The following is a 12,548-nucleotide window of genomic DNA, read 5'->3' as shown; positions in this document are numbered from 1 at the left end:
TATATATATATATATATATATATATAAGTTTAAAAAAAAACATTATTAAAATTTAGAAAAAATTTAAAGGTAAATATTTTTATTAAATTTTTAAATGTTATAATTATAGAACACTTGAAAATAATTATTTTTTATTGTAGTTGACATTTGTACAACAATAATTGATTTCTATTTATAAATGTAAAATCCGTAATAAGATGTGTTCACTTAGAAAAGCAAATGCAAAAACGAAATTATCTTTATAATGTAAACAAATGTCTCCAGAAGTATGTGTTTAATTTTTTTTCTTATAGTGAAAAAAAATTAAAAAATCATTGTAATGTAATGTATCAAAAGAGTAAATAGTACTAAGAGTTTATTTTAAAATTATAAGAGACATGTCTATAAAAGCAGTTAAAAACTAAATCAATTTTATTAACTTTATTGTATTAATTTAATAAAGAATAAAATAATAAAATATTGTGTACATAAAATCCAGTTACAAATAAAATCTATTAATATATATTTGTGTACGTGATAGATGAGGATTAACCTCTATAAATAACTAGAGTTAAATAGATAAACCCGTAAACATTATATTGTATAAAATTGTTGAATGATATAAAAATATTGCAATTATGAGTACGTGAGGTGATAGATATAAAAGAAGGCAGAAAATAAAAGAGATGCAGAGTTGTAAAACAATGCAGTTGCCATTGAAAAACTTATGCATTTTGAAGGTAAGAAATATTGATTTAGAATAGTAAATATACTTGTATGCGTATGAGTCTAAAGTATTAATACTATGTACATAAATTTCATCTATACAACCTACATGATCCCTGTAAAAAGATATACAAGTTGATCATGGGAAATGATCCTTATGCAATCAAAAAGAAAAGAGACTCTATTCTCAATCCAATCTTTTTTACCTATTGCCATTACCATTCTCTTTAGTTGGCCTTTCATCTTGAATTTCTTCTAAGTCTTCAAACTCAGGTCCTTTACCAGCTTGCTGTTTCCAATATGCAACCAACTTCTTCAGCCTTGCTATCTCCTTTGAAGAAACATTCTTGCTGGGGTCATTCACAATGGATCTTACTCGGGATGCATACCTAAAATAAGCATACAAGAATAGTGTTAGAACGACCAGTAAAATAAAATATAATGGAACAGAATGACAAAGAACATACATGAGAGAGTTATGTGTCTCATCCAAATTTGATTCTGCTGGAGAAACATTCACAAACATCAGAGTTTTGGCATTACCACCGAGTGAATCACTCATCAACATGGTTAACTTGTGATTCCTGTATGGTGTGTGCTGACCACCAGAAGACAAAGCACTGATAACATCTGCAAGTGCTGATAATGACTTGTTAATGCTTTGAGCTTCCTTCAGCTGACTCCCCGTAGAACCTGACTTTTTCACTCGTTCTGAACCAGCAAGATCCACAAAACTCAGCTGCATATTGAATTCCACATAAATAAGTAAGCACTTGTTACAAGCACAGATGCCACATAAAATAACAAAACATCACTAAACTGTTTCTGTTTTCTAATTTCATTCCTTTGCATCCTTTCTGTGTCTTCTACTTTTTCAAGTCTAATTCCTGAAAAATGATATATTATTGTAGCTCAAAGGTTCAAAATGTAAAATATACCTTTCCCCTTGCAACCGACTGGCTTTGAAGGTTGGTACTTTCAATTACAATTGATAGAATGAGATGAGATCTTGAACTTTCATCATTCATTTGGGTTCCTGATATATGTCGCCGCTCAGATCCTCTTTGAATTATATTGTTCAGTTCTTCAATTGTAGAAATTGACATAATTGTCACATTTTCCACAACTACCATTCCCTAATCATCAAAATGAAACAGTTACCATTATTATTTTGAGATGTTTCAAGCACCCTACCTGGACAATTGTTAGAATTCATGGCTAAATGGAATGTGACTTTTTTTAAACATAACCATTGCTCAGTAAATTTACTTACTGAGCAATCAAAAAACCAAGCATACATATAAGCACCTTTATATCCTTCTTAATAACCGGTTTTAAATGCTTACAATTCAAATAATAAAATATTTACAAATTGAAATTAGCAATGACAACAGAGATGGTTACCGTTGAATCCTTCTTGATATCCAATTTTAAATGTTTTCCATTCTTTGGTGCCAAAAGATCTATTAGGGTATCTTGATACAATTCCACCATGTATGCCTACATAAGTGATACCAGAAGTCAGCATATGAGATAATAAAGTTTTGCAGAAATCCTAGACAAAGACAATACAAAAGGACAGTGAAAACATTTGTACACCAACAATGCATTTAAATTACACTCTAATCATTCACACCTCTAGAATATTTATTTGTACACTAGAGCTAATGACAACAATTCTAAACGTGAAAAAGATGAAAAAATTTAGTTATCTCCATTCTAGAAATGTTTACCTTCAAGGAAAAAGAGTACTTGTTATTATCTCTTCTTAAAATTCTAAAAAGTTCTGCAATTGCCCGAGGGGTAAGCCCAGGGTTGTTGTCTGATCCATAGATTGTAAATGTCTTTCCAGAGCCGGTTTGACCATAAGCAAATATGCAAACATTATAACCATCTACAGCAGACTGCACCAAATACTGCATTGCAAATAAAAGAAAAATTGGTGATGAGTTTAAGTTATACATGTTTCCACGAGAAGAAATGACAATGATGTATGACTTGCCTTTGTATCCTCAAATACACTTTCTTGAGTTGCAACACCATCAAAAACACGATCATATATGTTCTGCTTTGGCTTGTCATCTTTCCATGGATATTCCACTGTAAACTCATCTACTGCAGTGAGAACTTTTCTTTCTTTCTCAGCTATCTCTTTTTCATTGAGAGGCCTTAGTCGACAGTAAACTCTAATCTTGCCTTTCATGTCTGAAATAAAACCAAGTTCCAAGGTTGAATAATTGACGGTTGTTTGTATGTATGTCAATATACAATCACATAAACTTAATTTCGAATATAAAGAGTTTCTACCTTCTATCACATTAAAATAGCGCTTCCTTAAAACTTGTTCTTCCTTATAAAGTGTTTCCATTTCAGCTAGTTGCGCCCCTTGCATTTTCAGTATGGCAGCTGTCTGTTCATTCTTTCTATCAATATCCTAAATCATAAAACATTATCATATATTTTAAGTTCACAATGAAGTGAAAATAAACAAAAACATTGAAACCCAGTTGCTATACAAATGGAGCAGTGAAACTAATGAATTAAAAGTATTCAAACCTCTTTCATTTCTCTCAATTCTTCTAGTTCCTTCAAATTATTTTGCATTGAAACCAACTCAGAGTCCTTGGCTGAAATAGTTGCCTTAGCGGCCAATAATTCTTGCCTACACCCTTCTAGCTTTCTTTCAAGCTCGTTCGCTTCAGACTTAACAGCTTTGCGTTCTTGCTCAAGTTTCCATTGAAGGGAACTAATCTGCATTACAACAACCACCGTCAACTAAAATTGATGATCTTTTCCTTTAACAGAAATTTTAAATTTTTTTGTGCTACCTCTCCAGCATTCCTCTTTTCAAGCGCAGATAAATTCTGTTCCAAAATCATTATTTCACTTTTCAAGCTTTTGATAGTTTCATTGGCTGCAAACAGCTCATATTTACAAACTTTTAGCTCATCTTCAAGCTTTTGAGTCACCTATTGGTACCATAGAAAGCCCATATTTAATATTTATACATCAAGAATAAATAAAATCACCAATGTTAATCAGAAAGATAGCTTTGAAGGCATGGATTACAGTTTCCTAGAATATCTTACTTGTCTATTTCCAGCATCAGCAAGATCCTTTTTGGCAGTTTTCTCTATCACCGCATTACTTAACTTGGCCATCCTGGATTCCATATTCCTTTTGTCTAGAATAGCAGCCTGTTAGATTGAACAATAAGTAAGACACGTCAATCAATAACTTAGAGATAAAAGATCAATTGATCTTTACCTGTAGTTCCTTATCTTTTTCATAGCATAATGATCTAAGTCTATCACGGTCACTTGTAACAGAATCTAGATTTTGCTTATCAGCTTTTAAGGATTCTTTCAAGCCGTCCAATTCTTCTTGCATTTTCTCTTCTTGTCTTTGCTTCACACGTAATTCTTCAAGCAACTATTCAAGAACATTAAAGATTATCATTATTACCCTCAAAAGCATGTATTAGACACCCAATATGATATGAAAATAAAACTTTTCCATTTATCTTGAGAACTTTAGCCAGGTGCAAGCTTCTTTATTTTCTACCCAAAGGCAACCAGTATCAAAGAGAAGCAAATAGGTTTTATTTACGATGCAACAAGCCATAAAAACTGTCCTCTAAGTTTAATAGTTTAGTTTGGTGTTTCTTATGAACCTGCACATTATATCATAAACTATAAGTTTAGACATACTTGATCAGCATTTTTCTGAGATTCTTCAATTAGTTTTGACAAGTCTTGAACATGCTTCTCATATAATTCTATATTTGGAGGTTTAGAAGAATTATTAGGAATAGCTCCATTCAAAGAACCAGCACCGGCAGCAGATCGTGCTTTCGAATAGCGGCGCAGCATTACATCATTTATATGAGTCTGAAGAGCAACACAAATTTCCTCTCCCTATAACAAGGAAATAAAATACAGTGAGAGAAAATAATTCCAAATCAACAAGGGCTTGCGTGACATCAACAAAGATGTTATACCTGCTTGGTTTCAAACTGGAATATGTGGAGAACTCCTGCAACTCTCATTTTAAAAAAGACCGCAGTATTGCTGCTCCCAAATTGCATTATGTCTCTCAACTCAGCTGAGTGTAAATATTCCTTAGGAACTGGGCGAAAAAAATGAATCTACAGCCAATTGATCGAGAGAAACACACAATTAAAAGAACAATTCGTTCCTTCATAACTGTAATGGTAAATTAAATAATGTTGAGTTAACTAGTTTCTTTTTTTGGTATATCATACCCCTCTTTTATTAATTCCCAAAATTATTCGACCAGGTAAGAGTCCAATAGGGTCATCAATCTTGCGAACATTGAAGAAAACAGAATTTCCATAAGGAAGTGCTCTCAATATACGCAGAAATTGTTGCCGCGCATCATCTTTTGTCAGATTTTCCTATTAAAAGAGAAGAAAATCTTACATAAGTGGATATAAACTATATGCTTGAAGCAAATATGAAAATTTATATTTAAAAACTTGCACAAAAGTGAAAAATGAATGAAGCTATGTGCACAACAAAGGCTTAAGTATAACTAGCATTACAAATTTAAAATTGACTCTCATAATTGTCACTGGATGAAGATCAAAGACAAATAAATAGATGATCTTCTCATACCAATGAACAATAACGAGAAATAATGTCATACTCCCATTCCCGTTTTGCTCGGGTCATTGAAATTTGTCTTGGCAGGAAACGTTCCAGAAGTGAATTCCAGTCACTAAGAAATGCAGCAACTACATCAGTGTCAACATCGATATAGGAAATGGAATTTGACAACTTCACTCACTAAACACTATTACAAATGCACACTGAAAACCACTTACGTGCATGATTCTGGTGTGCTAAGGAAACCAATCTCAGCCAAGATTTGTAGAGCAGAAAGCTGAGCGGCATCATCTCTTCCAATAGGGTAATTGCCCAAAATATAATCATGTTGCAACTGTAGAGTACGTCCAGCATCAGAAAATATGACTTAAAGGTAATTGCAGCCTCGTACAAAAATTAGGTATACTTGTCATCACACTTATAAGGTTTCAGTACAAAAAGACATACTTGTACGTAAGACAATTGCACAAACATTGGTTCTATCACAGTTTCATCTGACTCCCGAAATAACTTTTTCTTGAATATCAATTTACAGTGCAAGATTTCTCCTTTACTTCGATCCTTTGCAACTTTGAATTCTGCCAGCAGATCCCCAATGTATTTGTTTTCATCTAACCCAATGTACTCCTCTGAGTAACAATGAAAGGAGCCGTCAGATTACTAAGTTCAGTTTGATTATAACATAAGAAAAACAAGTGAGAGGAAAAAAGACATGCCATTCCCAAGATCAGGTGCTTTGGAGCCAGTAACAACTTTACGACATTCAAATAGACTAAAGCTGGAGTATGCTGATAGTTTAATGAGCCCTGCAAGTTCCTGAAGTAAATATGTTGAGTAAGGAAAAAAAATATATAAACTTAATAGTGCAAACACATGTTTTTGAGGGTATGCAGAACTTCAATCTGAAGCAAACAAACAGATATTATATAGCATCCCTTTAAGCAATTAACTTTGTTAAACATTTATGCAGTTCTGTTAACCAAATAAGTTTAAGAACAGAATGCTGCAATGTAACAGCTACCAATATGTAGTGCAGTCAAAATGACGCTTTAATGAAATTATGTCCGAAAAGTGAGCTGGCTTTTACAAAACAAAAGAAAAGCAGAGCATATCCATTAAACAATTTAAAGTGACATCATAAATGAATGAATACTGCTGAAAACAAATTTCTCTTCTCATTGATAAAATCTGAATTAAAATTCACCAAATTAAATGAAACCCGTGCTGAATTAACCATAAAATTAATACATTAAATCATATAACTGTAAATAAGTAACTTTTGGTTATGAACCACACAATCCAAGAAATTTCCCAACTTAGTCAACATAAGGTACCTAGTCACATAATTTATCAGTGATTAAAGATTCCGTTTGTCTATTTTTTCCTCAAAAGGAAATGTTAGATATTAAGTTGTGTGTTTATGTTAATTGGGCTCAACCCATCTTGTATTTAGGATTTTAGCCCATATCTTACATTATAAATAAAATACCCTATGTGTATACAAAGACAAAAGGGAGATTTCTCCTCATCTTTTCACTATTTCATAGGAAACATATCATATTAATCACATCAGACAGAGGTGGTCATCAATTAGCAAGACTCAACTCTTAAAACTAACATTTTTAGTACCATTCTCAACCGTTTAGCAGTTTAATCCTTAGAAATAAAAGGGATTGTCATACACCATTTAGTTTATTTACTTCAACAAATTAGAAGAAAGGCTACTTGTGCATTTAAAATAATGGTACTAAGTATGATATCATAAAAGGACAAGTGAATCATAGAGAGGCAATAAGCACTAGCCCAAAGCATTCATTCATGTAATTGAATTCAAACACTAATGTAAAACAGCAAGTTAGAGAAAAGTAACAACTATCAATCACTGGCGGGCTTATTTATTCATTTTATTGAATGATACCGTTCTTGAAAATTTAAACCTCAAAAAATGCTAACTGAACCAATGAATCCTTCATCTGAAGCTTAGAGAAAGGAGAAAACAAAATATTTACTGGTTGTCATCCAACACGCTTGTAAAATTTGAACAGTAAGTGCCAACATAAAGGTAGTTTTATAGTTCTTGTAATGCTGAGCATCTAAAAACTTATACCCCTTTTAGCTAGCTCGAGCTATAAAGAAACTGAAAGTTTTAGATTGAAAATGTTTGAAATTAGATGCATATGGATTCCCTATCAAATATATTCCATCCAACACAGTGTTTGGCTGGAGGGAAAGGGGAAGTTTTTTTAATACTTTTCTTGTTTGGTTCAACTTTAAGAGAGGAGGGAAATGGTGGTGAGCAAAATTTCTCCCCATCCTATTTTTGCTCCCCTTCAATATTGGGGGGGTTTGGAAGCAAGGGGAAAAGATTTAAAACATTTTAAATGTAGTGACGAAAAATAACCTTATTTATATTTTGAAATCTAAAATTTTAAGGAAATAAAAGTAAAATAACTTTTAAAATCCCTCCACTGAATCAAACAAAATACCTAAATATTTTCTTGAACCTCTCCTTATCAATTTCCTTAAGTCATTCTCAATCTTTTATCTATTTCACATTCTGTAATTTTGAGATCTTTCACAGTATATACTAAACAATGACATTAGTTGAAATGCATGCAAATGCAAACAGAAGCAGATAAGAGTTAATGTCACATTTCAAGTTGTTGATTAAATGCAACCAAAGCCTACATAGAAAAGGAATGAAATTGATATACCTTCATTAGATTAATTAGATTCTGTAAAGAGACTAAATTTTTTCTCCAATCACTTTCAATCAAATCATTTATAATCTATTCAAATTTCACCTTGATCTTCAATCTTCAATAGCATTTTATTACAAGGCGTATTTATGTCAGTTATGAAAGTATACAAATGAAAAGAGAAGTATGAGAGTCTGAAGAACCTGAACAGCATCAGAAACTGTGGTTGACATGTCATATGCAATTTCTTCAAATGTTTCATCTAGAAAGAACACTATTGTTGTAAGCTTTCTCCCGGTCAACAGAGCTTCAATCTCCTCACGCCCAGGAATTATGTGTCTGGGACCAGCCTTGACAGAATGCTTCAAAGCATTTAATGAATTTAATGCAAGGACTTGGATCTCAGAATCAGTAGACACACCATTTGCTACGTTATGAATGTATTCTGATAGGTAAGTGCTAATGTCTTTACTAGGAGACATTGAGGATGCACATAAATACATCAGCTCCCATGCTTTAATCAAGTATTGCCTAATTTTGAGAAACAAATGTTAATCACTAGTGCAAAAATCACAGATGATACATATCCAATGATTAAAGGCCCAAAAAGACAAAGCATGTCACTCAATACTGAATCTAAAAGTTTCATACCTCTCAGGGTTATTTCTTGTCTGCTTTGATATCTGAACAAAAAGTTCATCTCGAAGTTCTGGTCGTTTCAAATTTTGCTTGTACAGTTTCCCTACAAGCTCAACCCGTTCATCTAAGCTTATAGGAGTTGTTCGATCAGATGAATCAATTCCCATATATTTCAAAATTATTTGGAATAATTTTGTTGCCCGGCTTACTAAATCAACATTTAACTTGAGCAGTGATGTTGGAATTGGATCCTGCAAAAAGTTTGAGTTTTTGCTCTTCATACAACACATATTTCGAAAAACTACTATTTGACTTAATTTCAATTACCTTTTGAAAACTCAACATGTCCTCAAATGTAACTTTTTCTCGAACTTGAGGACCTACAGATCTTTTAGAAAAAAATCCACGTTTCCCAGCAGATTGAATTTGCTTCTGCATCAATTTTAAAAATCCGTCCACCTTTGACAAACAACATAAACAAAAGCATGGCTATATCAAATGTTCATGCACCAAAGCAGAAAACTAAACCATCAGTAGTTCAGGTAATTAGCTAGACAGATCATTGAGACACAAAACTAACAGGAAAGCTATATAAAACTTTTAAGAAATTATATGTCTAAATTAAAATATAACTTATCTCACCTGGAATCTGTTGATCAAGGGTACAGCTCCAGCGAGCTCTGCTGGAACAGCCATTGACATAGTTGATGGCGTGCTGTAACAAACAAATCAATAACAAGTTGCAAAATGGATAGTGCTGCAAACGGTAAATACTCTTGCTTGACATAAAATTGGCCACTCAGTTCAAGAGGCAAAAGCAAAAAAAATAAGCATGTTGCAAGGAGTAAGAGATTGATCATTATCAAGAAGAACACGATTCAACAATATAATGTTTTCAATTAATACAATGAAGGTTGATAAGTACTTGCCTAGAGGTTAAACTTCCCAGAATGGATAAGTGGGAGTTACAAATTCAAAAGTATTATCAAAATGGTGCAGTAAAACAAAAAAAAAAAAAAATAAGATTTTAGGGGTTAATAAGTAAAATTTGTTTTTGATTCAAACCATAATTTTTTTGCATCAAATTACAGTTTCAGAAGAAGAACGATATGCGAGGTTTCAATAGATACCCAATAATTCAAAGAGAAAATATTCTAGATTTTGAGTCCAAATTAAGTTTTATCATCCTTTTAAAGATTAAAAAAAAAAATCCAAATTTTCAATATATCTCCCAAAGAAAGGATGATACTTACGGTGGCGCAAAATTGGAGCTATCACTATCATAGTCATCAACATTGACAACAGCGGCACCGTTGTGTGCAGGGGTATCATCATTGCCATTGCTAGAGCCAAAGGAATATCTACTTGACCTACCATTTTGAACCATAGATGGGGGCACATCAGTGATCATCTTGCTTTCAAATTATCTTAAATCAACAAATTTTGTTCTCCTTTCCCCCTTCAACCTGTTTCACTGCAAAATACAAAGATCCGAACATAAGTCAGAACAACACACAATTAACTTAAAATAACAGCAACCATTTCAGCCTTGCTGGTATGTAAGACTCCGAACTCAAAAAGAAAGAGAATAAGGGTGTGATTGTTCTTAAAACTGAAAATTATTCTTCAAAGAAGAAAGGACAAAGCACAATGGGATCATCAGACCCATTTATCAAATTGGGCAAATTCACAAGAAAGATGAAGGAATGATATAAACAGAGGCAGGAATGAAAAAGCTTCAAGCATCAAACATAAGATCCACGAAAGTAACAAACTTTAAAAAACCAAACACCCCTTTGCGGCAACATCCTTGCATTGACCAGAAACAGTGAGGGGAGAGGGATGGAAGCACCCCAGAAACTGAGCTGTGAAATTTTAAACAAAGATGGACAATAAAAGTAAAAAAGCAACCTTTGTGACAGCAATGAAATGTCTGAGTTACAATAACATTGGTGTCTTGTGTCTGAAAAAAAAGAGAGGTTGTGTGTAGCAAACTCGCAATGAATGGGAGAGAGAGAGAGAGAGTACAATTTGGTTTGTTTAGATTACATGAGAGGAGAGAAGGCAATGTGGCAAAGTGAGCTTTTGGTGAAACTTGAGGGAAGTCACGAGTGCATTATATGTGATGTGCCAAAAGGCTTTGAAAAAATCACTCATCAAAATTACTCCTACTTTTTCTTCTCTTTCCTTTATCGCTAAGAATAAAATGAAGTTTGAGAAGAACATCATTGTTATTCTTTCTTTACTCATTTTTTAAAACGTTGAATTAGTTAACTTTTAACACTCTTGTCTGTTGGAGACAATAAGAACCAACAGTAATACGCCCAAATGCAAAGCTTCCACTCTCTTTCCTTATTTATTTTACACACAAATAAATTATACAAAAATGGTATTTTTCACTTTCTATATATAAAAATAAAGTTGTGTACATAAATGTGCATACTCTTACTATACTTATATTTGAATCCATTCAATAGAAAAAATTATCTTTAAAATAAAAATGAGTTCAAAAAAATATTCAAAAAAGAAATTATATATACTATAATATTAACCAAGCTTAATATTATTTTGTCTTTATTTTATTTAAGATAATACTTGACTCTTTTTTTTCCGAGTGTTAAATATAATTTTTTTCCGAGTCCACAATCTCTCTTGCCCCAAGTCCATCATCATCGTATCATCCATCATCAAACTCTCCCTCTCTGTCAGTACACTGCTACAACGCATCACAAGCTTGAAACTTGTGTCCTTGAAATCCTCGTTCTCCGTCTCCTACACATTTCTCATAGATGTTTTTTCTTTACCCAACTTCATTGTGTACTCTTCCACCTCCTTCGAGTACTCCAATCAAAGATTATTATTTGTCTTTTTTTCTATAATGTATTCTCAATGTTAATTTAGAAATCAAATAAATTAGTTTTAATTTATAGTAAATAAATGGATTCGTTTATATTTTTTCTATTTTTTTCTAGTTGCATGGGACTTGTATTGCTTAATAACATTTAGAAATTTTTGTAATAGTCATGATTCTGAAGTTGAAATTTTATGCAAAGGAAAGCTTATCATAGGAAAGGAATTGTTGGAAAAAATTTTAGAATGTGTAATCAAGAAATCTAGAATCTGGAAAGTTGTAGTTTACTTTAACTCAATGTAGTTTTGCCAATCTCATGCCCTACCTCACCATAATGATCCTACAAAATATAGAAAAATTTAACACAAATTTTAACAATGTATCACTCCAAAAACTTTATTCCCTTAACTTCTCTATAAATATTGCAAACTCTACATAAACCAACAACAATTTTTCATTCTTATCTTTAATTTTTCTTCCTTTAAGTTTACTTTAATTATTATTTGTAAGGATACCCATTTAATCAAGTTGAAGATATAATCAATTATGTTTGACAGCAATTTGCATACATCTTCGTTTTTAATTCCGTAATACTAGTTTGAATTTATTTGTTTAAAAAAAATATATTTAACTTTATATTCATTAGATAAGGTCTTAAATTAAGTTAACTTTAACTTAACTCGTATCATTTACACCAAAATATATACACATATATATTAAAATATTGTCTACAATAAAATATATATTATAAAATTTAAAATAATAAAAAATTCAGTTCCTGACATATAAATCTTTAAATTAATTTTTCAGACATTTGAAAAATTTGCTTAAAAATTAAATAGTATATGATATTTTATTTTAAATGTACAATTGTATTAAAAATTGAGTAGAATTCTAAAAGATATTGCAAATTACTAGCTAATTAAATAAAGACTCATTTTAAAATAAAAAATTAAATATTTTGAGAGCAAAAATATCATTTTGTTTATTAGTATGCAAATGTTTAATTAACTATAAAAGATAAAT

At 31.8% G+C, this 12,548-nt stretch overlaps 1 protein-coding gene across 1 annotated transcript; it reads right to left on the bottom strand.

The window, feature by feature from the left end:
- Nucleotides 1–727: 727 nt before the first annotated feature.
- On the bottom strand, nucleotides 728–10,783 carry LOC106768501 (kinesin-like protein KIN-14E). The gene is made up of 24 exons (XM_014653687.2): nucleotides 10,583–10,783; nucleotides 9,925–10,145; nucleotides 9,314–9,386; nucleotides 8,999–9,130; nucleotides 8,684–8,922; nucleotides 8,236–8,563; nucleotides 6,050–6,149; nucleotides 5,781–5,962; nucleotides 5,552–5,667; nucleotides 5,343–5,445; nucleotides 4,970–5,122; nucleotides 4,706–4,852; nucleotides 4,416–4,622; nucleotides 3,973–4,137; nucleotides 3,795–3,902; nucleotides 3,534–3,674; nucleotides 3,262–3,456; nucleotides 3,013–3,139; nucleotides 2,708–2,910; nucleotides 2,439–2,621; nucleotides 2,110–2,205; nucleotides 1,644–1,841; nucleotides 1,173–1,444; nucleotides 728–1,094 (listed from the first exon to the last, which is right to left on the bottom strand). Exons 2-24 carry the CDS (start codon nucleotides 10,080–10,082, stop codon nucleotides 908–910), a joined length of 3,813 nt encoding a protein of 1,270 aa, XP_014509173.1. The 5' UTR covers nucleotides 10,083–10,145; nucleotides 10,583–10,783; the 3' UTR covers nucleotides 728–907.
- Between the last annotated feature and the right edge of the window lie 1,765 nt (nucleotides 10,784–12,548).

Source organism: Vigna radiata, chromosome 7, assembly GCF_000741045.1.
Source record: "Vigna radiata var. radiata cultivar VC1973A chromosome 7, Vradiata_ver6, whole genome shotgun sequence".
NCBI classification, from domain to species: Eukaryota; Viridiplantae; Streptophyta; class Magnoliopsida; order Fabales; family Fabaceae; genus Vigna; species Vigna radiata.
The sequence above is the reverse complement of the archived record's forward strand: the minus strand, read 5'-3'. Positions and strand labels throughout refer to the sequence as shown.

Bases quoted from the DNA above. Each gene is read 5' to 3' on its own strand.
- LOC106768501 (XM_014653687.2), bottom strand. From the start codon at position 10,082: ATGATCACTGATGTGCCCCCATCTATGGTTCAAAATGGTAGGTCAAGT. The intron at 3,675-3,794 runs GTAAGATATTCT...TGGTACCAATAG, and splicing joins CTGATGCTGGAAATAGACAA to GTGACTCAAAAGCTTGAAGA. The intron at 2,622-2,707 runs GCAAGTCATACA...TTTGCAATGCAG, and splicing joins GTGTATTTGAGGATACAAAG to TATTTGGTGCAGTCTGCTGT.